General features: G+C 42.8%; 2 protein-coding genes across 13 annotated transcripts in view; one reads left to right on the top strand and one right to left on the bottom strand.

Annotated features, from left to right (window-relative positions):
• CEP63 (centrosomal protein 63) overlaps positions 1–4,735 on the bottom strand; it is a 50,420-nt gene extending 45,685 nt beyond the window's left edge. For 3 of the 11 annotated variants that reach the window (XM_045539071.1, XM_045539089.1, XM_045539088.1), the window contains exon 1: positions 4,479–4,733. Coding sequence is in view for 5 of the 11 variants with exons in the window: in XM_045539088.1 (XP_045395044.1) it covers positions 4,479–4,484 (6 nt within the window). In the remaining 6 variants the exon portion in view is untranslated. Of the gene's footprint in view, positions 1–1,792; positions 1,934–4,342; positions 4,431–4,478 lie in introns of those variants that run through there. The other 8 variants (XM_045539092.1, XM_045539091.1, XM_045539063.1 and 5 more) reach the window with 6 other exon arrangements.
• Positions 4,445–11,076, top strand: ANAPC13 (anaphase promoting complex subunit 13). 2 transcript variants are annotated; one of them, XM_045539094.1, is made up of 3 exons: positions 4,445–4,569; positions 7,032–7,157; positions 10,895–11,076. In XM_045539094.1, the coding sequence occupies exons 2-3, from the start codon at positions 7,059–7,061 to the stop codon at positions 11,018–11,020; spliced, it is 225 nt and encodes a 74-aa protein (XP_045395050.1). In that variant the 5' UTR covers positions 4,445–4,569; positions 7,032–7,058; the 3' UTR covers positions 11,021–11,076. The 2 variants fall into 2 exon arrangements, with proteins under 2 accessions (XP_045395050.1, XP_045395051.1); XM_045539095.1 differs by lacking the exon at positions 4,445–4,569 and adding an exon at positions 4,836–5,042.
• Positions 11,077–25,272: the final 14,196 nt, after the last annotated feature.

The raw sequence follows: 25,272 nt of genomic DNA, 5'->3' as shown, positions 1-25,272 counted from the left end.
AAAATTAAAAGTCTGATGACAAGACTATGAGACAACAGGCATTCACACACATTGTAGATAGGAATATAAAATGGTACAACTACCACAGGGGAGATTTTGGTAACATCTACCAACTGATACGTGTATTTACCCTTTTATTCAACAATGCTACTTCTTACAATCTATACCAAAGATACATTGCTAAAAATACAAAATAACACATGCACAAGGATATTCACTGCAGCATTATTTGTAACAGAAAATAACACAAATGCCTACCAAGAGGGGACTAGTTAAATATTCCTCCACCAAAGGAATTCTATGAAACTATAAAAAAGAGTAACAATGTCTACATACTTCTATGAGGGACCTACAGGGCATACATTATTAGTTTAAAAAGCAAGATACAAAACAGCATATGTAAATAGAACCTTTTATCTATGATGCTTGCATATTTGCTTTTAGGTGCATTTTTTTATGGAACAATAAAACCAAAGCCAGTAAAAAATGGGAAGTGAGATCCCCCTTTAAATTGGCTCCTATTCCTATTGATATGACCAATAGTTTTGAGTTTTCACAGTTTCCTATAAATAGATAAACTAACAGGGTGAAGGAAACAGGGATGAAAGCCAAACTTCTCTGAATGACCCTTGTTTTATAGGTGCTTGGTTTTTTTTAGATTATGCTAATGTTTTACACATGATAAATCAAATCAAAATGAAAAAAACAGTACTGAAAAATTGGAAGCAAAACGAAATAAATCAACTATCAACTAGATATCAAGTTGACAGACTAACCGTACAATAAATTATTTCATATGCCTTTAAAATACAATAATTTCACTGTACACAGCCCTGGAGGCATATATACTAAGGATAAAAAAAGAACTGAAAAGAAATCCTAAGCTCTATTTAGGAACCATATTGGCAATAACAAAATTGGTATTGTTAATTTGAAATCATTATATATAAGAAAAAAGTAATTATATTAATGGCAATTAGGTACCAACATTTTCAGTAAAAGAGAAAAAGAAACAAATATAAAATCAAATGTTTAAAAAAACTATAAAATGAAGCTTAAATTGGAAGCAGTGTGAACTCTCTATTTTCTCTTTCAAAAAAGTGCATTTCCTAACTCTGACCATTGTAAATCCTAGGACCAATAACCAACCTAGGAGCGAGAACACCTCTCTTATCCAGACTGTGGTCTCTAATTACCTCCAACTCAAAGGAACCAGGGCTCATTTGGAGGCCAGCAATGTATAAATAAGCCAGGAAAATGTTTTATCAGAAGACAAGGGCCAGGCATGGTGGCTCACACCTGTAATCCTAGCACTTTGGGAGCCCAAGGCAAGAGCATCGCTTGAGGTCAGGAGTTCAAGACCAGCCTGAGCAACACAGTGAGACACTGTCTCTACAAAAAAAAATTAAAAAATTAGCCGGCATGGTGGTACATGCCTGTAGTCCCAGCTACTCAGGAGGCTGAGGCAGGAGGATCACTTGAGGACAGGAGTCTGAGGTTGCTGTGAGCTGTGATGATGTCACTGCACTTTAGCCTGGGCAATAATGCAAGACTCTGTCTCAAAAAGAAAAAAAGAATGAAAAAAGAAAGGAAATTATGAAAACTCAAAACTCTTGGTCATATCAAATGGAACAGGAGCCAATTTAAAGGGAATCTCACTTGCCAACAATTTGAGTATATTTGAGTATCAAAAAAAATGACTGCAGTATGTTTAAACAGTTTAAATATTAAACATATTAAAGTCTATAAGTTTATGATGATTAAAAAAAAGGCAAAAACACTCATAGGTTACCTTTGGAGGTTGCTAGGCCACCTACATATTACTGTAGTCTGAAAATAGAGGGAAAGAATTAAAGCATTTTTCTTGCCTTTTCTGTACAAAGTGTATTTCAGGGTAGTCAAATAGCTGATAAGAAAGTTCTTCTTCAGAAAAGATTCCCAGCTAATAAATACTAAAGGAATGATAGAATTGAAAATCACCACTTCACAATCCCTAATGCAAAAATAGATACAGTCAATACCTAAATCTATGAAAGGATTTCACCATTAAGTGAAAGGCTCCCGGGGAATTTCATGATGAATGGATTGGGCCAACAACATCTGAACCCACTACAATGCTCAGTCTTAACATCACAAAAGGAGAAACAACTCAGACATCACTTGCCACCCTGATAATTAATGAAATACTAAGTATATTGTACCACCTATGAAATTTTCTCCCCCCAACCCCACCACAAAAAAAAAAATGTATCAAGATTGAATCTGATGAAGCTTCTAGATCTTGCTACTCAATACAACTTCCTGCAATTACAGAAATATTTTACAACTGCACTGTTCAAACAGTAGCCACTAGGCAATCTGTGGCTACTGAACTTGGAATGTGACTAGTGCAACCAGGAAACTGAACTTTTAATTTTATTTCATTTTAATTAATTTAAATAGCCACAGCTTGTCGGTAGCTACTATACTGGACAGCACAATTCTAGAGCTAACCACTGGTTTAGAGGACATAAAGGGAACATAGATAAATGTTAAAGGGAACAGGATATCATGTAATGCAAACAGCTAAATTTACAATGTTTAGGAAAAATAAAAAGGTGACGGAACTGCTATAGATTATAAAATGTAAAATGTGCATCATCCAAATGCAACAGGCAGATCCTTGTGGGATTTGGGTCTGAACAAGCTAATTGTGAAAAGATATTTATTTATGGGAGAGCTGAAGAAATCCGAACCCCACCTGGATATTGACATTATAGAATTTGTATTAATTTGTATAGGTGTAATGATAGTACTATAGTTTTGTAAAACTGAAAAAAACAAACCTAGCTGGGGGTGGGGAGGGAACCTAAAGTAAAATAAAAATCAGAAATTCAATTCCTGAAACCTTATATTAATATCAACGTTAGCTTTAGCTGAATTTCAAGTCAAGTCGACATTTTTTAAAAGTAGAAAGCTATGTGGAGTGGCCTACTCACTATCCACAACATAAATGAGGACAGGAAGGACTATGCAAAGGTTTTCTACCTCTTAACCGCATCAGTACAACTAACATATTCAAGTTTTACAAATAATTTTTAGACTTTAATATAGATACATTTTAAAAGGCAGTATGCCTGAATGTTTATAAATCTCTAAACCATTTTAGTTTCAGAGGCTTTTTTACTATACTGCTCACTGATAATATTAGTCAAAAGATAAAGAGCTTAGGATAAAAATTAATCTAAAGATGGCACTGCATCACAAATAAAATTATATGCACTACTACATCATTAAGCTACAGCTATTAAGTAGAAAAGTAAATATTTGAAAGTAATGTATGGCCAATGATCCTTATGACTTCCTCTTCATATAAAATAAAAAATGCAAGCATGTGAGGAACTGTATAAATTCAAGGCATCTACCCTAACATACTGCTTTATTAAAGGAATTTTTTTTTAAAAAATAGGTTTAAATTGGTTTAAGGAGTCGGCTATAAAGCTCAGGGAAACTACTTTGTGCAAGTCTACTGCACTGCAACTGTAAATGAAGACTAATCTGACATCAGACTTAACTTTCCTGATGATGTAAGAAAAGCCATATTATGTGCCTAGATGAACTGTCTTCAAGTATCTTCATAATTAAAGTGTTCTTAAGAAATTCTTTTTAAATCTATCATTTCTTTCCATCGCTGATTTGTGTGTGTAAGTTCAGAGTTCCCCAATTTCAGCCCTTCACGATTTTTGCCACATTTCCGTTCCTCCCGTACTAATGTTAACGTTTAAACCAACTCACTGTTTTAAAAGTTGTTAACCTTAATTAACTTCCCACCATAAAAGAGCCGGTATCATCGGCCATAAATGAAACAAGCCGCAACAATGCTAGAAAGCGCTAGCTAGATACAGCAGCCCAGGCAGGGAGGTGGCGCCGGGGGTCCCTCCACTGAGCGGGGGCTGGGGCTGGCCCGCAGGTTGGCTGCGCGGGGGAAGACGAGACCTCGGGAGCAGCTCGCCCACCCCGCCACCCTCCCAAGCGCCCTCCGGCCACCGGGCTGCGAGGGACGGCTGACCACCTGGCAGGGCCGGGCGCCCGGGGCGGAGCCATGCCTGCCTCCGCCGCTCTGCAGGGCGCGGGTGGCGAGGCCGAGGGGCGGCGCGCCCGAGCGGACCCAGGGCGGCGGGGACGGGCCTGGTGCCCTGCAGGCTGCCCCGGGAACCAGCCGTAGGCCATGGGGCCGCGAGGCCAGCGGCGCCACGGCAGCCGGGGCCGCCTCCGGAACAGAGGCGCCCGCCCCGGGCCCGTCCTAGGAGAGCACAGCAGTTACAGGACCGCCACGAGCGCGCCCGAGCCTTCCCGCCGTTACCTCGGGCCCGCGCCGCGCACGCGCGTCACCGCCAACCTTACGCCCAGCCTCTATCGTCGGCACGTCGGCCCCGCCCACCGCCCCCTCGCTTTTATTGAAGTACGGTCCTCTCCTCCGCGCCGGCAACTGAGCTCACCCACATCCGGGATCTGAGAGAGGAGCGTGCAGGTCACGTGGTGCCGAGGGCGCGGTCGTAGGAAGCGGGCGCAGCGGTGGGCCGGGCGCGGGTAAGGGTTTCTAGCGCCCCCGGTCTAGGTCTTGCGGGGTGGGAACGCCTTCGTTCCTCAGTGTCGGACTCGCTCCTGCTTTCGGCCTAGGCCGAGGCCCTCACTTCCCGCTCGTAATCCTCTCCCTTACTGCGTACTGTGTTGGGTGGAAAGGGACTTGCATGGCGCTCTTAGACCCGCCCTTCACTTCCACATTTGGTATATCCTGCCTGAGGCCGGAAGCCGCGCCTGGGGGGTTACGTGACACTCTGCCACGAATGGTGGTGGCCTGCGAGGGTCATTTCTAGCGAGGGAAAAGGCTTTCCCTCCTTGATCATATAAATCACATGTTTACAAAGCTGGAAAATAAAGAGATGGATAAAACGTGCCCCTGTGCCGGGTAACGCAGGCACTGCGTGTCGGGACGGTGTGACAAGCTCCTCAGTTGGTGCCATGCGCTGCGCCCAGGGAACTGCGGGACCGGGGGACGGAGGGTGGGTACCTGTACCGCGCTCAGCCTGGGGTTAGAGGGGGCCTCCTGCGGAAGGCGATCAGGGGGCTAAGATTCGCAGACCGATTGTGGGTTCGCGGGGGGGGGGGGGGGGGAGAGCATTCCAGGCATTGGTACTATCGCATGTATAAGAAAAGTTTCTGCAGGAGATTGGGAGTGGTCATAGTGTGTGGCGAGTGCTTGGGACACTGGCATTTCCTGTCTTGATGAAGGCACTTTAGCGCTTAACCCTGGAAATGGGATGTTGACCTCGCGGAGCTGATACCCCTGTTGTTTGAAAGACATTAGTGATGAGGAAAGAGGCTTTTAAGTGCAAAGACTGGAAAGTGAGAAAGGGTTGGAGGTGTTTGGAAGAGGGACATGTGAAAAAGATTGAGGCCAAGTTGTGGAAAGATCTGTTAAGGAATCACTGGTACAAAATTTACACATAACGGTTAGAGGCAATAATACCTGAGTAGTCAGTCACAAAGCAGACCTAACTTGTTTAGTGGATCAAATTAGGACAAAAAGTAAGCATTCAAGGACGGAAGCCCACCTGAAGCTGGAGTGATTTGGGAAAACTTTACAGAAAGGTGGAATCTGCGTGGGCTTTGGAAAATCAGCAGGTTTGGATCAGAAAGAAGTGAGAAGGGTTTCCTAAGGGACAGCAGCAAAGACAAAGAAGTGGCAATAGGAAAGAGGAGAGCTCTTGTAGGGCAGGGACTTCAAAAGTATAACTGGAACTGAGGATTTTCCTAAAGACAAGATCCTTCAACTTGAATTATCCGCTGTGTAGTACTGGATTCATTCTTGAGTGAAACATTAAGACCTCACCTGGTTCACTGGTGACAGAAGTAGCTGGGCACCTTTTGCTTCACTTTTGCCTGAAATTTATCATGGGGCTAAAAACTCTTCCCCACCCCAATCTGGGTATCTCTAATACCCAGGTATTAGAGATATTTTACAGTTATACTACTGGGGACAAACATAGGCCTGTATAACATAGTTGAGTTTCACCCCTCAGAAACTGGGAGTGACTGAGAGTGCTTTTGGTGCCAGTTGCTTCCAGGCCTTCAGATAGTAGAGTGATGCCTACAATGAAGAAACAGGCAGCTTGGAAACAGGGAACCCAAAGGTATCCTCCAAGCTGGCCAGCCTTTTAGCTTAGATTACAGCTGTTCAGGAGAAAAACGGGTAATCCACTATGGTCAAAGAGCTAAGTAAGCATCTTGACCACTTGGGCCAGGCATTGAAGGGAATGTAGCATTAATACTTAAGCAGGGGAAGGGACCCCAAAGGAAAGTAGAAACTGGAGCAATACAGGGCTCTGCCACTGTTGTTCATCTGGAGATGCTTTTTTCAGAGCTTAGCCTGCATGCTATTTTAAGAAAGGAAGCAGTTTCCTTTACAAGCTCAACTTCTGACATGGTTCTTGCCTTGAGGATTTGTGTCAGGCCTGTAGTTGGTCACTTTGCACAGTCCAGTTCATTGTTATCCCAGTATATTCATTTCGCTCCTCTGCCTAAGAATGCTGAGTTTTGAACCAAAGCAGGTAGAAACTTTTATAAAATTGGCACAGGCAAGTCTAGAGGAGCTGGAGAGGAGAATTAGGAAACAGTTACGAGTCAGGGACTCATCAGAGGCATCATGAACAGGGAAAGGTGAATGGGCAAGCTGGGAGGGAAAAGCTACATTTAGATGCAACGTGTTTGAGGCCTCATGTAGGAATATGTTGCTCTCTTGTCACACTCTGGCACTGGTCTGTCACTGGGCTAGGTCTGTCTAATATGCAGTATAAAGCATTTATCAGCGGGTGGAGGGGGAGGAACTGTGGTCTTATAAGTTGTCACCTGACCCATGTGAGAAAATGAGCTTTTCCCAGGGCGATGTTGTGCCAAAACATGACTCCAGGCTGAAAAAGTCTGGGAAATCCTAATACTGGATGACACCATCTCAGTCTTCACATTTAAGAAATAACCTCTTTGGTTTACAGATCTGACAAAATCAAAGCTGCAGGAAAATGGACAGTGAGGTACAGAGAGATGGAAGGATCTTGGATTTGATTGACGATGCTTGGCGAGAAGACAAGCTGCCTTACGAGGATGTTGCGATACCACTGGTAGGTTATGATTTAAGCTAAGGATGATGGGTTAAAGGTATCATCTGGCTGTACCTAGCAGAGGTGGAATATCAATGGAAGATTAGTAGGACAAAGAAATGAAAGCTGTGAAGTTCTCTAATTCCAGAAGCCTCTGGAGAGCACCTAGCCCAACTTTTTATTTGAAGAGAAATGTGGTTCAGAAATATGACCAGCTCAGTTAGGGGTCACTCCAGGACTGGAGCCCAGAGTTTCTGAGCCATGTTCTGTCCATCACACCAAAGCCAGAAATAAATCAAAAAATGAGAATTTAGTGTGTAAGATAAGGAGCAGCAGCATAAATACTGTTTCTTACTTCCCTGCTTGTGGCTTGTCAGTCTGTTGACATTTTTAGAAACTCACATTCTTAGAACACACATCTATCCTAGGTTCCCTGGAAAATATTCAGATGATACCTGACTTTTTCTGTTTTGCATTTAGGCCAACAAGCTCCTAGAATATTCTTTTCTTCCCTAATCTCTGGAAAACTCCTCTGCAAGGAGTATTTTAAACGTCATGTTATAAGTGATCCAGAAGTTTTGCTTGTGTAAATAAACGTTCATTAAAAATCCTATTTATGTCATAGAGGCCTAACAAAAGGAGAACAGGGCCTGGGGACTGTTTTTCTTTAAAGCATTCCAGCTGACCTCAAGAGAGTGGTTAATAAAATATAATTTTCAGGTAGGTTGTCCAGTGCTGCTGTTTAGAGAAATAAAATAGTTCACCCACATTTTCATTTAAAAATAAGAGTAATATGTTCAATTAATAATGTACATATCAAAGAACAAATCACAGCTTAGTTCAAGTTTAGGAATATAGTCAAAAGAGAGAGCATAATGGGAATAATAACTGCCATTATTGAATACCAGTTTATGCCAGGGGCTGAGGTTGAAGACATACATTATCTCTAATCCTTAAAACCACCCCGCAAGGAAGGTGGTATTATCCCCATTTTATAGGAAAGGAATAAGATCAGAAAAGGGAACTTGCCCAAAGTCTGGTAGCTGTTAAGTTGGACTTTATACCTAGGTCTGTGAAGCTCCAAATCCTGTCATGTGAGCTTTTGTTGATTCATTCACTTGGCAAGCATTTTTTTTTTTTTGAAGCCTATTGTGTGCCATATGAACACAAGATATGGTTCCTGCCCCTGGGGGACCTAGAGAGGCAACACATATCAATAAATAATTATAATAATAAGTGATCTAAGTGGGGGGTAAATAGCCACATCATACAAGAAGTAGCTGATTGGTTGGTGGACATCAGAAAGGCTTCAGAAAGAACGTAATATTTAAGCTGGGTTGTAAGGAAGGACCAGAGTTTAATGGGGGTAGACAAGGTCACTGCACCAGAGAGGACAGGTATGTAAAGGCCCAGAGTTTTGAAAGGCTTTGGGAGATGGAGAGAGATTTGGTGTAGATGGAGAATACATTTGTCATCTAAGTAGGCCGAAAAGTTGGACTCAGACCAGATTTTGAGAGAAGTATTTGATGCCACACTTAGACCTCATCCACAGGAGATCCTGCAATGAGTGGTCTTCAGAACAAGACTGCCATGTTCAGATTTGGCTTTTGGAAAATCAGTTTAGTAGCTTTATTAGAGATGGTCTGACATGGAGAAAGGGGAGTGAGACCAATTAGGAAGCTCTTGCAGGGGTCTAGGCAAGGGAGGAGGGCCTAAACAAAGTCAAGAAAATAGAGGAGACTTGCCAAATTCTGGGGATGTGATGGCATGGATTGGGGACCATTTGTGTAGTAGGGGATTAGGGAGAGGGACACTTCTCTGCTGACTTTCAGATGGTGACCTTGCCCTCTTGCTAATCCATACCTTTTCCCTTGTCTTGTAATTCTGAGGCAATGTGTATGTCAGGTTAGCTTTGCTGCATAACAAATCACCCCAAAACTTAGTGGCTTAAAACAAAAACTGTTCATTTCATGATTTTGTAGTTCAGCTAGGAGGGTCTTCTGATCTGTGCCAGCTTGGCTGATCCCTGCTAGACTTGCTTGTGTTGTGCATGCAACCAGCAGACTGTCTGGAGGCTGGGTGACCTTGGACTGTCTCACATGTCTGGCAGTTAGCTAGCTGTCAGCTGGATAATGGGACAACTGGGCCATGGTCTGCCATGATCCAGCAGGCTAGCCCAGACTTCTCAGTCTAATGGTTCCAAGAGCAGCATGAGAAGAAACTGCACCTAGGCCAAGAACTGGCCCACTGGCACCATAACTGCATTCTGTTGGCCAAAGCAAGTCACATAACCAGTCCAAATCCAAGACTGGGGAAATGGTTTCCACCCTTTGATAGGGGTAGTTGCAAAGAACTACAGCTATTTTTGCAGTAAACTATACTGGATGGTTGTGTTTATGATACTCTTGTTTTCCAGGTACATGTGCAATTGTGTGTGTTGGTATTCATTGCAAAAGACAGTAGTCACCAAAGGAAAGACATTATTTTAAAAAGCATACCACAGATAGGATGAAATTAAGAAAAGTTGCCTGCTTCTGAAAATAATTTATTACCCAAGGACCTGTTTATTCTTTGTCATCTATAAGTAATTATTAGGACCAGACTTTCTTTATTAAGTATATTTTTGTATTTACAATAAATGATAGCTCTTTTCAATCTGTACAAGGATGTTTGAATCCCAACCTTAAATTTGTAGAGCAATATGTATGTGATTCAAATATACTTACACATATTGTGAGTAAATATCATTTAATATATGTTGAACATAACCTTAAAGGGGAAAAACATATTCACAAATTGCAAATTAGAATCCAGTGAGAAATTGTAAGTGTAGATATTGAATAACAGTTTGCCAACCCTAAAACAGAATGTAAATTCAGATAATAGAAATTTGTCAGTGAACTCTGGTACAAAGCAGAGTTTCAGTAGTAATACATTTAAATTTAAAATACAAGGAAATGATCCCAGATTGTGCACTAAGCATGACCCATGGCTTACCATTTAAGAAAACTGCTGGTAGGGTGTGATTGGTCATTTGCTGTGTCTTGTGTTGCCCTGCTCTACCACAAGGGGGAGGTCTTATCTGTTATTAGATGTTAAAATGTAATAGGTTACATTTTCAGTGTTTCCCCTCCACCTCCACCTTCATTATAACACAGGCATGTTGGGTACAGAGTAGTTTTTTGGATACGTTTCTAATGCTTAAGGAATATGCTCGCAAATCTCATATTCGTTTAAAACACACTCCCCAAAAAAGATTTAGTATTGGCTTTTGTCAGTGTTCTTTGAGCACTGGATGCCTACACAATGCTAACCACTTTATCTAAATTACTTAATTTAATCCTTACAGCATTCCTATGAGGTGATGGCTATTTTCTCCCATTTGTCAAAGAGGAGACAGAGGCCTCAAGGATTTGAATGCCTCAGTCAAGTAACCCTGCAAATTGTAGAGTTGTGGGCTTGGATCCTAGTTGGCTTCCAAAAGCCTCTGCCTTTAGCCCTCCTGCCACACTGCCTGCTGCACAAATGCCAGAGTCATAATGCCCATAATTCCTACTGAAGAGGGACCAGGCCATGTTTGTGGGATACTTCTGATATTTTTCTTACATCTGTTTATTTTAGTTCCCTCTTTAGAGTACATATGTCAATTATGTTGCCTGTTCCTAGGAACTCACAGATTTTAATTCTAAGTGCTCTTGAGTTTTAAGAGGTTAATACAGAATATATTACAGTTCTAAGTGTCCATTGTACCTTTTCAGAATGAGCTTCCTGAACCTGAACAAGACAACGGTGGCACCACAGAATCTGTCAAAGAACAAGAAATGAAGTGGACAGACTTAGCCTTACAGTACCTCCATGAGAATGTTCCCGCCATTGGAAACTGACACGTGGCTCCTTTCTTGTGGATGCATTTTTATAAAATACACAGATACAAAATGTTTTCTTTTAGTTTCCTAATTCAAATCTTTGAGTAGTAAATCAACACTTAAAAAGGTATACCCAGTTAGTTTATAGTAGCAAAGTGCAATATGAAAATATTCAGCAGAATGAGAAACTAAGATTTCTCAGGAATGTAGAATATTTGACTCTTTAAACCCTAAAACTCTTCATTCAGTAGCTTGTGTAAACGTGACTGGTTTAGACATTTGCTTTAACTCTGATTTGGATTTACCACCTACTCTTACGTGTCCTGTGACACAGGTGATTGCAGACAGGAGAGGGGAAGGCAAAAAGGAAGCCAGACAGGAGAATTATTAACTTCTCATACTCCCCAACTTTGAGTGGATTTAGCCTGTAGATGTTATGGATCTATAGATATCCCATTCACTGATTACTGGGATTCCTAAGATTCTCCATGGTATTTTCAAACTTCTATAAATTTACAGATTAAAAAGTTATCTGACAGTTACCTCTGCTGTCCCTACAACTTTGGTGCTGCTGGAAAGGCTCTTTGGCGACATGGACCACTAGTTTTATCTAGTAATGGCATTTCTTATTTTCTCAAAGCCCTTTCAGATATAACCAAACCACCATGGAATCAGTATTTAGTTATACATTTGTATAAGAACCTGTATTTTGCGAAACACATTCATGTATATTTATCTCCTGGAATTATTTGCCTCTGTTAGACAGTGTCTTTCATGTTCTCTAACATGTAAACTCTATAGAAAGAAGTTCTGGCTTATATATCTGTATCCCTCATTGAAAAAGCTGAAAACACAGAATAATCTAAGTCTCTTCTCACCCTCTTTTTGCTTGAGTCTTTTTGTTTACCTGCCTTTTAGGAGGAAGAAGTACGTCACAAAACAAATGAGCTTATTTTAGAGTTTCAAGCAGAAACGTGTAGCAACTATCCTGTAATCCAGACACATCTAGACTGATATCTTCCCTCTGCATCAGTGGTCCTGCCTAGAAATGATTTATCTTTGGAATAAAGACCCAAAGAAAGACAATCTAATAGAAAAGAGAATTTTATGATGTTTAGAAAAAATTCATACCAAGAGAATGCAAAGCTTTTGAAAAAATTAAAGTACCTAGTATGTATGCCACAGTTATTTCACATTCTCGTTAAATGAGGATTTTACAACTTGCAGTATGTAATATCTAAGCCACTAACTAGGAACTTGATGAATATTCATATGAATCCAGCCCAGCCTTTCCCTGGAATATCGGTAGACCAATAAAATATGGAAGTTATCTTGACTTCAACTAAATCAGAATGTGGTTCCTGTAAGACAGGTATTGGTTTGTCTGACTATGACCCTCATCTGAGAACTGCATCTTCCCCCAGGAATGGCCTCATTTGGCAAGATCGTGACCTGTGTTATTGTGCCAGAACTGTAGCTCGTTGTATCAGGAATTAGGTAACCTAACCTGGGCCAGTCAGATTCTGTCAGCTGGGGCTTTGGAATCTGTCCATCTAGGACTGGCTTGAGGATGATGGGCACAAGAGATGGTAAATTGCTATTACAGTGTAGCTTTCTTCAAGCATATATACCAAAACACTCAAAGTTTGTGCAGAGAGAAGCCAAGAGGGTATGTGGCCCCTTGGTTTCTGCCAGCTTTGCAATTCCAAGCATGTGTATTGCTCTCATCTGTGGGAGGTGCTATACTTGATGCTGGGAATACAGCAATGAACAAAGTAAATATGGCTTCTGCCTTCATGAAGCCTTTGTTTAGTGGGGGAGATATAAACATTAAACCAATGGCCATACAAATCTATGGTTTCAAATTGTGCCATGAGCTAGGAAGGAAAAATAAAGGATGTAACTTAGGTTTGGGTTCCTAGAAGCTAAGCCTAGAGCAGAATTTTCTTTGCAAGTGTTTTATGGAGGTTGCATATCCCTGTGAGGGAAGCAGGATAGAGCAGGTAAAGAAGCTGAGCAAAGATGTGTCAGCTGAAGTCTCACTTCAGTCTGCTCTCATGGGAGCTCTGGACCGTGCTGGTACCAACAGTTTTCCCACCTTAATGCAAAGGGCTAGGCCCACATCCTAAGTATGAATTATTCAGTCATTGGCTTTGCCCCTCCTACCATCCCCTAGAGAGAGCATAGCCTCCTGGGCATTGCCAGGGAGGGTACAGCCATGAGCCTTTGGCAGCCAATACCCAGTAGCTGGGGAATGAGTACACAGACCAGGTAAGGGGCACCTGGGCACCAAGAGTGACTACTGCAGGTGTAGGAGCATATGGAGGGGACCTGATTTATATTGGGTAATCAAGGGGGGTTATGGTAAGTAGCATTTGTAGCACATAATTAAAATACTGATTTTGTTTATGAATTATTTCCACTCTCCAAGGAAGTGGGCAGGTCCTTTGTCCTTCCTGTGCACAGCAGAAAGCAGACATGCCCCCAAATTACGCTACCCCTTGTTTGGGAAGCAGGGGAAGGTGGGAGAGGAGAGAATATGAAGATAGGAGCCTCTTAGGAGGAGTAGAAAGCTATGCCCACTCGCTGGTTGCACCCAGTGAGATGGTGAACCTCAAAGGTTCATGGTTTGCAGGGGTCCCCTGAAAGAGACCTGAACCTCAGCCCTGAGTGTCTTAGACTGGGCAAAGACTCCAAGCATTGGAGCCACCTCCTTCAAGGGCCCTTCAGACTTGGCAGTGAGGATAGCAGCAATGACCCAGATAGACTGAAGAGGAGAGGTCATTACCGAGATGGTGGTGGTTTGGACTAGCAAGATGGAGGTAGAAGTGGAGGGACTTGGGATGTCTCTTAGAAGTGGAATTGTCCAGACTCGCCCAGTGCCAGGTGTTTTTCATGAAGCCAGCACCCTGGATCATGGCCATGTGGTTCTAAAGAGATTCAAGTGGGGTACTGAGCTCTCTGAGCCAGACACAGGACTCCAGATGCAGCCCCTATTCTCTAGAAACAGAATCTGAGTCCTGGAGCTGCCCCTCCTTTGAAGCTGAACTTAGACCCACATCTTAATAGTATAGTAACAGTGACACCATGATTAATCAAGCACTTCTCTGTGCTTTATGCACATGAGCTCTGGCGCTGGCATTCACTTTTCAAGTGGATATCATTGTCCTCATTGGTCAGGAGATGATGACTTAAAATTAAATGACTTAAGGTTAAAGTTAAAGGACTTACTCCAAGTCACTCAAATAGTAAATGGATTCTAACCTATGCTATCTGATCCCAAAACCCATGTGCTCTCCCTGGACCATGTTATCCCCACCCCACCCCACCACATCCCCGACCCCGTAAAACCCGTGACCCACCCATTCTGAAATGGGAAGAAAATCCTGTCAGAACACTCAGAACTTCAAAATGTTTACTTTGTTTCTATAATTGAGACAAAGAACTGAAAGAATTTTTATTAGGAGCCCAGGAGTCCTGAAACATTAAAAAATTCAACCTTTTACAGAACTCATATTTAATTTAGAACTTTGCTACCATGGGTCCTACTGTTGTCACTGGGTTTTATATAAAGTTAATTCCTTAAGGCTGCCCACTCGCTGGTTACACCCAGTGAGATGGTGAACCGGGTCCGTGGCCCTCCAGGAACCAGGCGCACAGCAGGAGGTGAGGGCTGGTGAGCGAGCTAAGCCCACCTGTACGCACAGTCGCTCCCCATCACTCGCATCACCGGCGGAGCCCCGCATCAGACCCTCCTAGGAGCAGGAACCCTACTGCAAACTGCGCATGCCAGGGATCCAGGTTGCACGCTCCCCTTGAGAATCCAATGCCTGATTATCTGAGGTGGAGCCGAGGCGGAGACACCATCCCCTGATCCCCCGTTCCGTAAAAATTGTCTTCCACGAAACAGGTCCCTGGTGTCAAAAAGATTGGGGACCGCTGCCCTAAGGTATAGTTTCAGATTTGGGTGCTTTGGCAGAGGATAGTTCAACGTCAATGCTACATGGTACCCAGCAGGGGGCGCTCCAAGCCTTTTAGAAAGTTTAAATCACCGATGCTTTCGCAAACTCTGAAACTGAAGGTCCTGAATAAATGTGGTCTTTTGCTTGGAAGTGATTCTACATATCCGAGTTGCCCAAAGTGCTGGGTAGGGGTTTATGTGAGGAAAGTGCAGCCTCCCTGGGATTCTGGCCGGCCGGGCTTTGACTGGGCAGTGCAGCCAGTGGGCTCCTCACTCATGCTTTGCGGAGGCAGGGGAATGAGGGCACACAAAAGGTGAGCGCAGTTCAGAACCTTGGTTACAGAAAAAGGGGACTGGAATCAGGAATTTTGCCCACCTGTGACTCCAACTCATAGTCAAGCCTGGAGCTTTTTCAATTAACTATTTCCCAGCTCTTCGTGTGAAATCATTTGGATAATTTAGGCATCATCCAAGAATAATCCATTAAGCTTCCAAAGCTTTCTTTCTTAATCTGGCCCTACCTTACCACCATTAAGTGTTCCTTGCCATGCCAGGCCCCCAGGTGTGAGCTCTTGTAGAAAGGGTGGGCAGGAGCAGGCCTGGAAAGGCAGCTGGGTGGTGTCTTGCAGGGGCTTCATATCTCACGGCCCTCCTGGCTCCCCCATGGGTGGCCCTGGCCTCTGCATCTGAGCTAACCAGGGCCAGCTTCATGGGTGTGCAGCCTATGCAGTCGCATTGGGCCCCACGCTCAAAAGGGCCTGTGTTTGGTTTGGAATAATGCTCTGCCACTGCTACCTTGAAACTTATAATGATTTTTTAACAAGGGACCCACATTTTCATTTTGCTCTGGGGCCCATAAATTGTGTATTTGGTCCTTGAATCTATGGCAGCTGTCTGTCGGGGTTCCACACTGAACAGTGACTAACTCAACCCAGAGAATACCCCTGCCTTAGGAGTGAGAATTCAAGGCACTGTGAACGTTGGCCTTTGGGATGACAGTAAAGCAGGCAGGTCCAGGAGGAGTGGCAGGAGAAAAGCTAGGCAGAACCCCAGGCTCACTGCGGTGTCCTGACAGGGGGAAGTCCTTAAAAGCTGTCCCAGTGCAGTTGCTGAAATCATTCCCTCAGCTGGACTGAGCCCTCTTTCACCCTTGCCTCCTGAAAACTAGCCTGACTGACCACAGGGTGAGGGGCAGACAGAACTTGAAGCAAGGTTATCACCCAATTCCAGGACACGTCCTTGCCTAAATTCCACCTGGCTCTTAGCCAGCTACTACATGACCTTGCATTCTACCACCCTGGCCACAGCAACTCAGTTATCTCAGAATAAAGCCTCTGACTGCAGTAAGGTGTGAGAAGACAATTACAGAGCCAAGACCAATGGTGACCTCATTAGTTCTACTCATTAGTATAAGGGGTTTCTGTTAATACCTGGGTTTTTATTTTAGTTTACCCAATTGGGTTGAACCTTGTGAAAAATCTGTTTTTGTAGGTCAAAAACAGCCAGATAATTGCAATTTCCTGTTTTTAGCTAATATTACTCTTACCAAGAGCCAACCGTGAATGTATACACACAAAGACACGCACATAACACACACCAAGCGGATTTGATGGGGGCAGGGGACGGGCAAAGGGTGGAGAATTTGAAAACAACCAAATGACTCCAAAGGAAGTGAGGGAGAAGTTGATGTACAAGCCCATCCCAGTTACTCTATGCCTTCCCTGGTGACTCAGATCCCCTTTATCATGGTGCCACTACCCAAGGGCAAACGGGGTTTTCCTCAGCCCATGGCATGCTCTTCTCTACCTTCTTGGCATCTCTGCCCATGCTTCCTCCCCACCTGCCAGCTCAGTCTCCAGCAGCTCCCCCAGCCCTGCCACAGTGCTCACAGAACGGTACTTGCTCTAAGTGGCATGCAGTCTCACTGGGTAGGGCTTCTGGAGGGAGAATGAGGTACAGCATCCCTGCCTCTTGGCCAGTGGGGATACCCTGACATCTGTCATTGACTAAGACCCCATGCAGCCTCCCCCAGCTCTGCTCAGACAGATGGCAGCTTGGCTCTGCCTGATCCATCTCTTCTCCATGGTTCTTGCATTCCCAGCCATTCTCCTCCCAGTCTCTTCCCTGTATTATTAATAAATCTCTTTCTACATAAACTAATGATGTAGCTTCTGTCATCTCTAGCTGAACTCTGACACCTTACTAATAATCAAAGAAATGTAAACTAAACCAACAATGCTATTATTTTTCATTAATCAGAATGTCAACACTAAAAAAGACTGATAAAAGTTAGCATTGGTGAGGATGAGGGGACACGGGCTCTCTCTCAGAGGTTGTGTATATTGGAGAGCCATTTTGAAGGGCAGTTTGACACTCTCTCCAAATGTAAAATATGCATCTCATCCAACCCAGCAATTCCACCTCTAGATATCTGTCAAGGAGAAATACTGGCGCACATCATTAAGGAAACATTTCCCAAGGATATTAATTGCATCATTGTGAGTAATGGAAAAATAATAATAAATAGCTGAAATGCCCATCAAGAGGGAACAGTTAAGAAAATTATTACACAGCCATTCTTTGGCATATTCTACAGTAGTCAAAGGATGATGCAGAGTTCCAAGTACTAATATAGAAAGATCTGGGGCATATTTCCAAGTGAAAAATAAATCGTAAAACAGCATGTGTAGTATGATCTCATTTATGTTTAAAAACACATATAACAAAAATATATATTTCTATCTAAATATGCATATGTCTACATAAAGACAAAGGTCAGGAAAGACACAAACCAAGCAATCCTGGGTGATGGGGAAGATGGGATGAGGAGGGACCCATGCAGGGCTGTTGCTTATACTCTTTAAACTTCTGTACTGTTTGAATATTTTATTGTAAGAATATATTCATATATAGTCATGCATCACTGAATGATGGAGATACATTCTGAGAAATGTGTCACTAGGCAATTTTGTCATTGTGTGAACATCACAGAGTGCACTTACACAAACCTAAATGGTGTAGCCTACTACACACCTAGGCTATATGGTATAGCCTATTGGTCCTAGCCTACAAACCTGCACAGCATCTTACTATAATGAATACTGTAGGCGGTTGTACCACAGTGGTAAGTATTTGTGTATCTAAACATAGAAAAGGTATAGTAAAAAATACAGTATTATAATCATATAGGACCATCGTCAAATACACAGTCTGTTGTTGACAGAAACATCATTATGTGGCACATGACTGCATTGTATAATTACATTAATACATAAATTAAAAGGTTATTAAAACACTATAGGGGCAAGATTCCAACTTTCAAATGTCTAATCAAAAGACATGCTTGAAGCTCTGACTTGGGTGGGGCAAAGGCAATATATGTAACCTAAACATTTGTACCCCCATAATATGCTGAAATTAAAAAAATTTTATAAAAGATATATCTAGAAAGAGAGAGAAAGCAAACATGACAAAATGTCAACACTTGTTGAATATAGGTGGAGAGATACAGCTATTCACTGTAGCATTCTTGCAACTTCTGTATATTTTTAAAATTTTTTGTATTATGAAGTTGGAAATAAAAACACACCAAATACACATCTTGGACACATACTTTCCTGCATAAGCAGATTTTTCCTGATGTGGGAGCAAAGCCTATGGTTTGCTCAGCTGTAATTATGGCCAAAAGGCATTGGCAATTCCCCCCATGACCACCCTTCTTAGAGTGTCGCCTCACTCCTGTGGCCAGGGTCTTTAGTAGCGTGCAGAGAGGCCTCAGTGTGCACTAACTGGGGTAGACAGGCCCTTGGCGGGCACATCAGGGCCAGGGCCTGTTGGGGAGCAGGGGCCTAGCTAGCCCTCTGCCCTCTTCCTGCAGAGGCAGCAGAGCCCGTGGCCAAGGGCACCTTTGCCATTGAACACACCCCTAGGTATGTTCAGACTTTCCCTGGTGACAGTGCACAGAGAAAATGTGACAGTGCACACAGAAAATGCCACGAGGCTGCCACCCCCGGCAGCCCCATGAAGGGCAAGGTGGCCATTGGCAAGAAGTGGAGCTGGAGGCCCCTTCAGGGCATACCAGGGGTCTCTGAAAAGATTCCAGTCATGGAGCAGGAATACCTAGACCCCACACACACACACACACACACACACTTACTCCCCAACCTGGTGTTTATTTTTGAGATTGCAGTTTGAGGAGAATGAGGCGGGAAGAATTGCAAAAAAAAAAAAAAAGGAATTGGAATTTTAATGAGAACCATCTGGAGTGTTTTCCAAGGGTGTAATGATTGGTACAAGTAATTCCTCAACTTAAATGAGAAGAGAAATGGAGGGGATTGTTATATTGTGTTTACCTCCCCCGCCCCCACCGTCCACACACACACACACAAAACGGTGCTGCACAGACCCACCTCGAACACGCAAGTCATACCCGGAGGGGAGTAGGGCAGGGGCTTTGTGAGAAGGCGAGTGCCTCTCTTGGCTCTGACTGGCCACAGCAAGGAGGAATGTTTTCCTTCTGCCAAAGACACTTTGAGGGATGCGTTGCGGTGGCCCCGGGCCAGTGCCTGGAATCTGAGTAACCATGGAAACGGGGCCGCGGGTGACAACAAACACAGGATGGAATTTCGGCTTTCGCAGCCAGGCCATGGAGGAATGGGAAAGTTTGGGGAAAGTTGTTTTTTTTTTTTTTAAACCCAGGGGATTGAGGGGAGGCACTTGGAGACAGCCGCTGCAGTCGCAATGCTCTGAATAAGTGTTCCCTGCCCAGAACTCCAACAGGGTCACAGGGAGCCAGATTCTCTAGAAGTCTCCATTTTCGCCCTGCGTATACTTTTCATTTATTTATAGCCTATCACATTCCACCAAGGATTCCATATGGATCTAAAGCCGCTTGTGAAGAGTCTCCGTGCACAGCCGGATCCCGTCCTTGAGTCAGCCGGCCACAGGCTGCAACATAATCACACATTGTGAAGACAGCCACTCTCCACCGGGACTTCAGTGCATCATCTCAGTTCATCCTCACAACAGTTCTGTGGCCAGGCGGCCAGATCCCCCTACCTTACTTACAGGAAAGGAGAATTCAGAGAGCCAAGATCACCCAGCCCAAGCCCAGCCTCCTTGCACCATGCCATCATACCTGCAGTCTTTATTCTGGGAAAAATATAAATAATTAGAATAGCCAACAGTTATGAAGAAGAGGAGCAAAGCATATTCTATTAATCAGTGTGCAAATGCCAACAATCTATGGGGCTGCAGAAGTAGTCATGTATTTCCCACTTCAAGGACACAGCCTTGATTGAATGGGAAAGAATTTATATGACGGAAGGAAGAAATTTTTAGAGTTACTAGGCAGAAAAATCAAAGGATTGAAGCCAGGGACCCCAGAATTTTCTTCTCCAAGGCCTTTAGAAATGGAATGTTTAGATACCAGAACGGATCAGAGCCTGGGGCTGAAAGAACCATAAAGACATCCACTACAGGGTCCTTGCTTCGCAGATGTGGAAACCAAGGCAGAACTGGGACTGGAACCTGGAGTCCTGGACACTTTACAAGATGCTTTTCTTGACAGCGTGTCATCCAGGAACCCAGAAACAAGCCCATGGGTCCATGCCTTGGAGTCTGATCAGCAAGGTTAAAATAGGAGGTAGCAACAACAATTACAGAGCAGAGAATGGTGAAGTCTGGGATCAGAAAAGGAAAAAAAATGCATACTGGACTGACAGTCTTCAAAACTGAGATCTCATTTCACTGTTATGACCATCAATAGTTAAAAAAGAGCTTCTGTTCTAAAAAGAGAGAGAGACTCAACAGTTAAGAATTTAGCAAAGAAGATAGTTTTAAATCAGCAAAGTTATATAACTTTATAACAGTTTCAAGAAACCATCTTGAAACATCATTAGCAAAAAATGCCCCTAAATAAGCCAACAGGAAATAAGAAGTGCAGGAATTTCTGGAAATGGGAGGGTTCTTTTTGTTTGTTTTTCAAGTGGGAAAAAAAAGGAGTTTTTAAGAAAAAAGGAAGCCCTGACCCACATAAAGATAGGGTTTCAGTAAAACTAATTTGAGACCAAGAGGGAAAGTGTAGGACTTTCAGCAGAGAAGTGAGTACCCAGGTCCTGAGGGCTTTGTGTGAGCTGCTCAAAACAAAATACAGCATCCCCTAAAATGGGCTCAAACAATGGAGTCAATTTTACACTAAAGATAAAACCTCATTTGCTAAAAAATAACAAATCTGCATGAAATTGTCCACAGCCCTGTTGAAGTTTAACTGCAGAGAAATTTAAACATTGTTTCATCATTTAGCAATCCAGGAATTCTGAAATATTTGATTTTCCCTAAAGCTCTGTTTTGTAACTTTTTATCCTGAAAACCCAGGGGAGGGGTGAGGGAGTGTCATTCACTTTCTCAACAGATGTTTCTGACAATTTATTATATGCCAGGCCCTGAACGAAGTGCTGCTAACATTTCAGATTATTGCCCTTGGGCTTGATACCATACCTGAGTTTTTGATATTAAAATGCTGAGTCTACTGTGAATCTGTAAGCCTCCCATAAAATGTTGTTTTCCACCTTCAAATACTGTAGGTACTATGCAAGCATAAAGAGGCCATGGCCCATTCCTAATGAGAATCTTCTGTCTATGATTCATGGATTAAACCCTTATAAATGCCTTTATGTACATGCCCAAAATATGTGGATCCACAAGAAGTCTGAGAGTATTCATGTAAGTATGTATCCGCTCGTGAGAAAGTGCGTGTGGGAGGGAAGGAAGGAGTAGAAACTGTTTCATTTAAAAAAGCCAGAGGAGCAAACAAAAACTGTTCATATAGGAGTGAGTGTGTCAGCCAGAGGGAAGAAGCCAAAGCATTTCCAAACTGACACTCCTTCCGTCCTTAAAGAGGTTGCTCTTGATTAGAAACCATGGGCTTACGCTGAGAGAAAGGTCCTCACTGATGTTGGTTTCCACACCACCTCAGCCTGCAATATTAGCCTGACTGAGTTGAAAGGGGCCTTAGACGAGATCCTCTCAGCCCAGAGTGCCCAAATGTTTGTCATGAGAAGTCATCTCCAGGCAGGGGTGTCCCTTCTGACCAATTCCAGATTGTCCCCATTGGGTGATCAGAAGCCTGAGTACAGACATGATCCAAGTGAAGATCCCCTGGCAGGCCTCTTCCTGTCCCTTTCCTGTCCCCTTCCAGCTTTCATGAGAACAAACAGAAACATTGGAGTGATTGCTTTAGTGTCCTATATTGTGTGAAATCAAAGAGTATCCCTTCTGGTTTTTCCAAAATGCCTATGTGAAGCTAGAGTTTTCAACAATAATTCTAATGAAAACAATGAAACAGAATCTCTGCTTTGCATTGTGCCATAAACTACAGAAGCCCAAGAAAGAAATCTGTATCAGGAAAATGAGCAACAGGTAATATTGTATCATTAAGGTGCTTTTGGTTGCAAGTAATATGGAACCCAACTGAAAGGAGCTCAAACCAAAAGGGGATTTATTATTTCATATGATCAACCCAGCTCTAGGGTTGGTTAATTCAGCAGCTAAATGACATCACCCAGAACCCAGGTTCTTGTTCACTTTTAAGGTTTTTGTGTACAACTCAGCTCGCAGCTTGCTCTCTTCATGGTTGGAGATGGTGGCCACATCTCTGCGCAATACATCCTCATATCCAAGCAGAAAAAGGATTAGCTTTTCCCTCTAGTTCAGGGATGAGCAGATGGCTGAATAAGAGCCATTAAGAACTTAGTTGGAAAAGTGAAACAGAGGCAAACATCCCACCCTCACCGCACGCACATGCACATGTACATACACACACACATGCACACCCCAGGTAGAAATAGCCATGCAGGCTGCTGGAAGCCATCTTGTAACCATATGGTGAGTGCATATCTGAGAATGACCCAATTGCTCAGAGGAGAGAAGAACCAAGCCAAGAGACAAGGTGGAGCTCAGTAGGAATGTCAAACTGAACCCACATAGGCCCCTGAACTTTTTAGTTCAACGAATTACAATAACTTCCCTCTTCGGTGAGGTTTTCTGTCATTTGCAATCCTGAGGATTTACTCATATACCTTACCTGGTAAAATAAAAATTTACCAACTCTAGACTCCAATTTTTTTTCTTTTTAAAAATATTACTGGTCAGAACATTCTACAATATACCTGACCAATACTCTTTAAAACTATTGAGGTCATGGCAAACAAAGACAGACTGAGAAATGGTCACAGAACGGAGGAGATGAGACGGCCTGGTAACTAAATGCACTGTGGTATCCTGGATTGGATCTTGGAGCAGAAAAAGGATCGCAATGAAAAAACTCGGAAAATCCAAATAAAGCCTGTAGTCTAGTTAATAGTACTGTGCCTATGTTAGTTTCTTAGTTTTGACAAATGTACTGTACTCATGTAAGATATTAACATTGAGGGAATCTGGATAAAGAATAACATTAAAGGAAGCTGCCTATCCTTGCAACTTTTCTGTGAATCTAAAATTATTCCAAAATTAAAAAAAACATTAAATACATTACTGGTCACTGATACTCCAAAGTCTAGTAACTATGGAACCAGTCTGACTTCTTCAATTCAGAGACAAGAATGCTAGTCCCAAAGAGACTAACGGACTTGTCTGTGGCACCTGGCAATTGATATCAGAGCTGAGCCTGGAACTGAGGTCAGATCACCTGGATGCACAACTCACACTGCAGCCCAGGGATCCTGGGGTCTTTCTCAAAGCACTTAGTTCCCATGGAAACAGCTCTCTCTCTCACACACACACACATACACACACACAATTCCCTTGCTGCTCACCATATTAGCCCTGGACTATTACATTTCAAAGTCCATTTTTTACATTGATAAATTACATAAATATAACAGTCCAGGAATGAGCTATAACATCATACAAAAGGAATTTGCACTAGAAATTTACACTACCATATGGTCAATGGATTAACATTAACCATAAATAGAAACCATCATATTCTCTGGTATCTGCAATCACATTCATATGAATTGAGCATTTTCTGAAAAGTAATACATGAAAAATGTCCATGCAGAATAAACCCAGGCCACTATATTTTTAAAGAGAGATTTTAAAGGGGCTATTGCTCAAATAACTTAATTGGGAGTGAACATGATATATTCTGGAAAAAACTAAATTAGATGACTCAAAAGTGGTTCTAGGGATGACAGAGGCTGATGTCAAAGACTCATTTGTAAAGTTTGAACAAAATGTATTTCATAAAACATGAAGGAAACAAAATCAAAATAAGCCTCAGCTCTCCAACAGTACTCTTTTCTATCATCATGAATTCCTTCATGTCTGATTAGACTTTAATAATACAGCTTCAGGGTGAGACAATATTCCTTTATTCAAGTAAAAGGGAGATTCCTCTGATCTACCTGCTTTCCCAAATCACACCAGTTGTATCCTACAGGACCCCCGTCCTATAATGGTTGTCATCCATGCCCTGGTTCCCTGCACCTGGCACAAAAGTCAGCCCCCTATTTTTATAATAGTAAAATATTTTTCTAACAATAAATAAAAGATGACATTTCTATAAGGCAGGTTTCTAATAAAGCAGTTAGTTCCCTTCTCTTCTTCTTTTCCCCACCCAATAATTATTCCTCCTCCATCCTGTGAGCGTTGGCCCCTGGGCAGGGCCCAGGCATCCTCCCAGAGTGCTGATCACAGAATGTCAGAACCCAGGGGATCCCTGAGAACACAGACCAAGGTCTGCAAAGTAGCACCCTTCCCTGTAATTGCTGGTGACTACTAGAATTATCTGATAGAAGTTATGACAGTATTTCCTCTTCCTTGCCACACAGATGGTTTAGGAAACAGATCTTGATAGAGGAAAAAGCCACAATTTCTGTTGTTGGCTACACTATCCCTCATTAGCTAATGGTTATATGACAGAAGATAAAAAATGATCTTGTCAGACAGGAATAATACGCCCCAAATTACAAAATGTAATTTAGAAAGAATGTAGGCAGTGCCCTACAGTTAGGTTCCAAAAGTGCCCCGCGGAGGCCCAGGAGGCAGCGTGTGACGGCAGCAAGAGCCGAAGCACAGGCCTCGGGAGTGCCGGTCCGGTCCCAGCCAAGCCTCCGACCAGCTGGCCACGCCTACACCAATGACTGGTTCGCTGGGCTGCAGCTTTCCCATCTGGAAAATGAGACACTCCAACGAGATGATCTTTCATGTACTTCTCAAATTTAAAACACTTTGTTGGCAACAATAGGAGGATGATCCAATAAAGTATGGTGCATCCTCATGAGAGAATATCATGCAGCTATTACAA

The sequence above is a fragment of the Lemur catta genome, chromosome 1, assembly GCF_020740605.2.
Source record: "Lemur catta isolate mLemCat1 chromosome 1, mLemCat1.pri, whole genome shotgun sequence".
NCBI lineage: Eukaryota > Metazoa > Chordata > Mammalia > Primates > Lemuridae > Lemur > Lemur catta.
Note: the sequence above shows the minus strand (reverse complement) of the source record. Positions and strands in the feature narration are given on the sequence as shown.

Excerpts from the sequence above, each read along its gene's own strand:
- ANAPC13 (XM_045539094.1), top strand. The coding sequence starts at position 7,059 with ATGGACAGTGAGGTACAGAGAGATGGAAGGATCTTGGATTTGATTGAC. Across the intron at positions 7,158-10,894 it reads AGGATGTTGCGATACCACTG|AATGAGCTTCCTGAACCTGA; the intron begins GTAGGTTATGAT and ends GTACCTTTTCAG.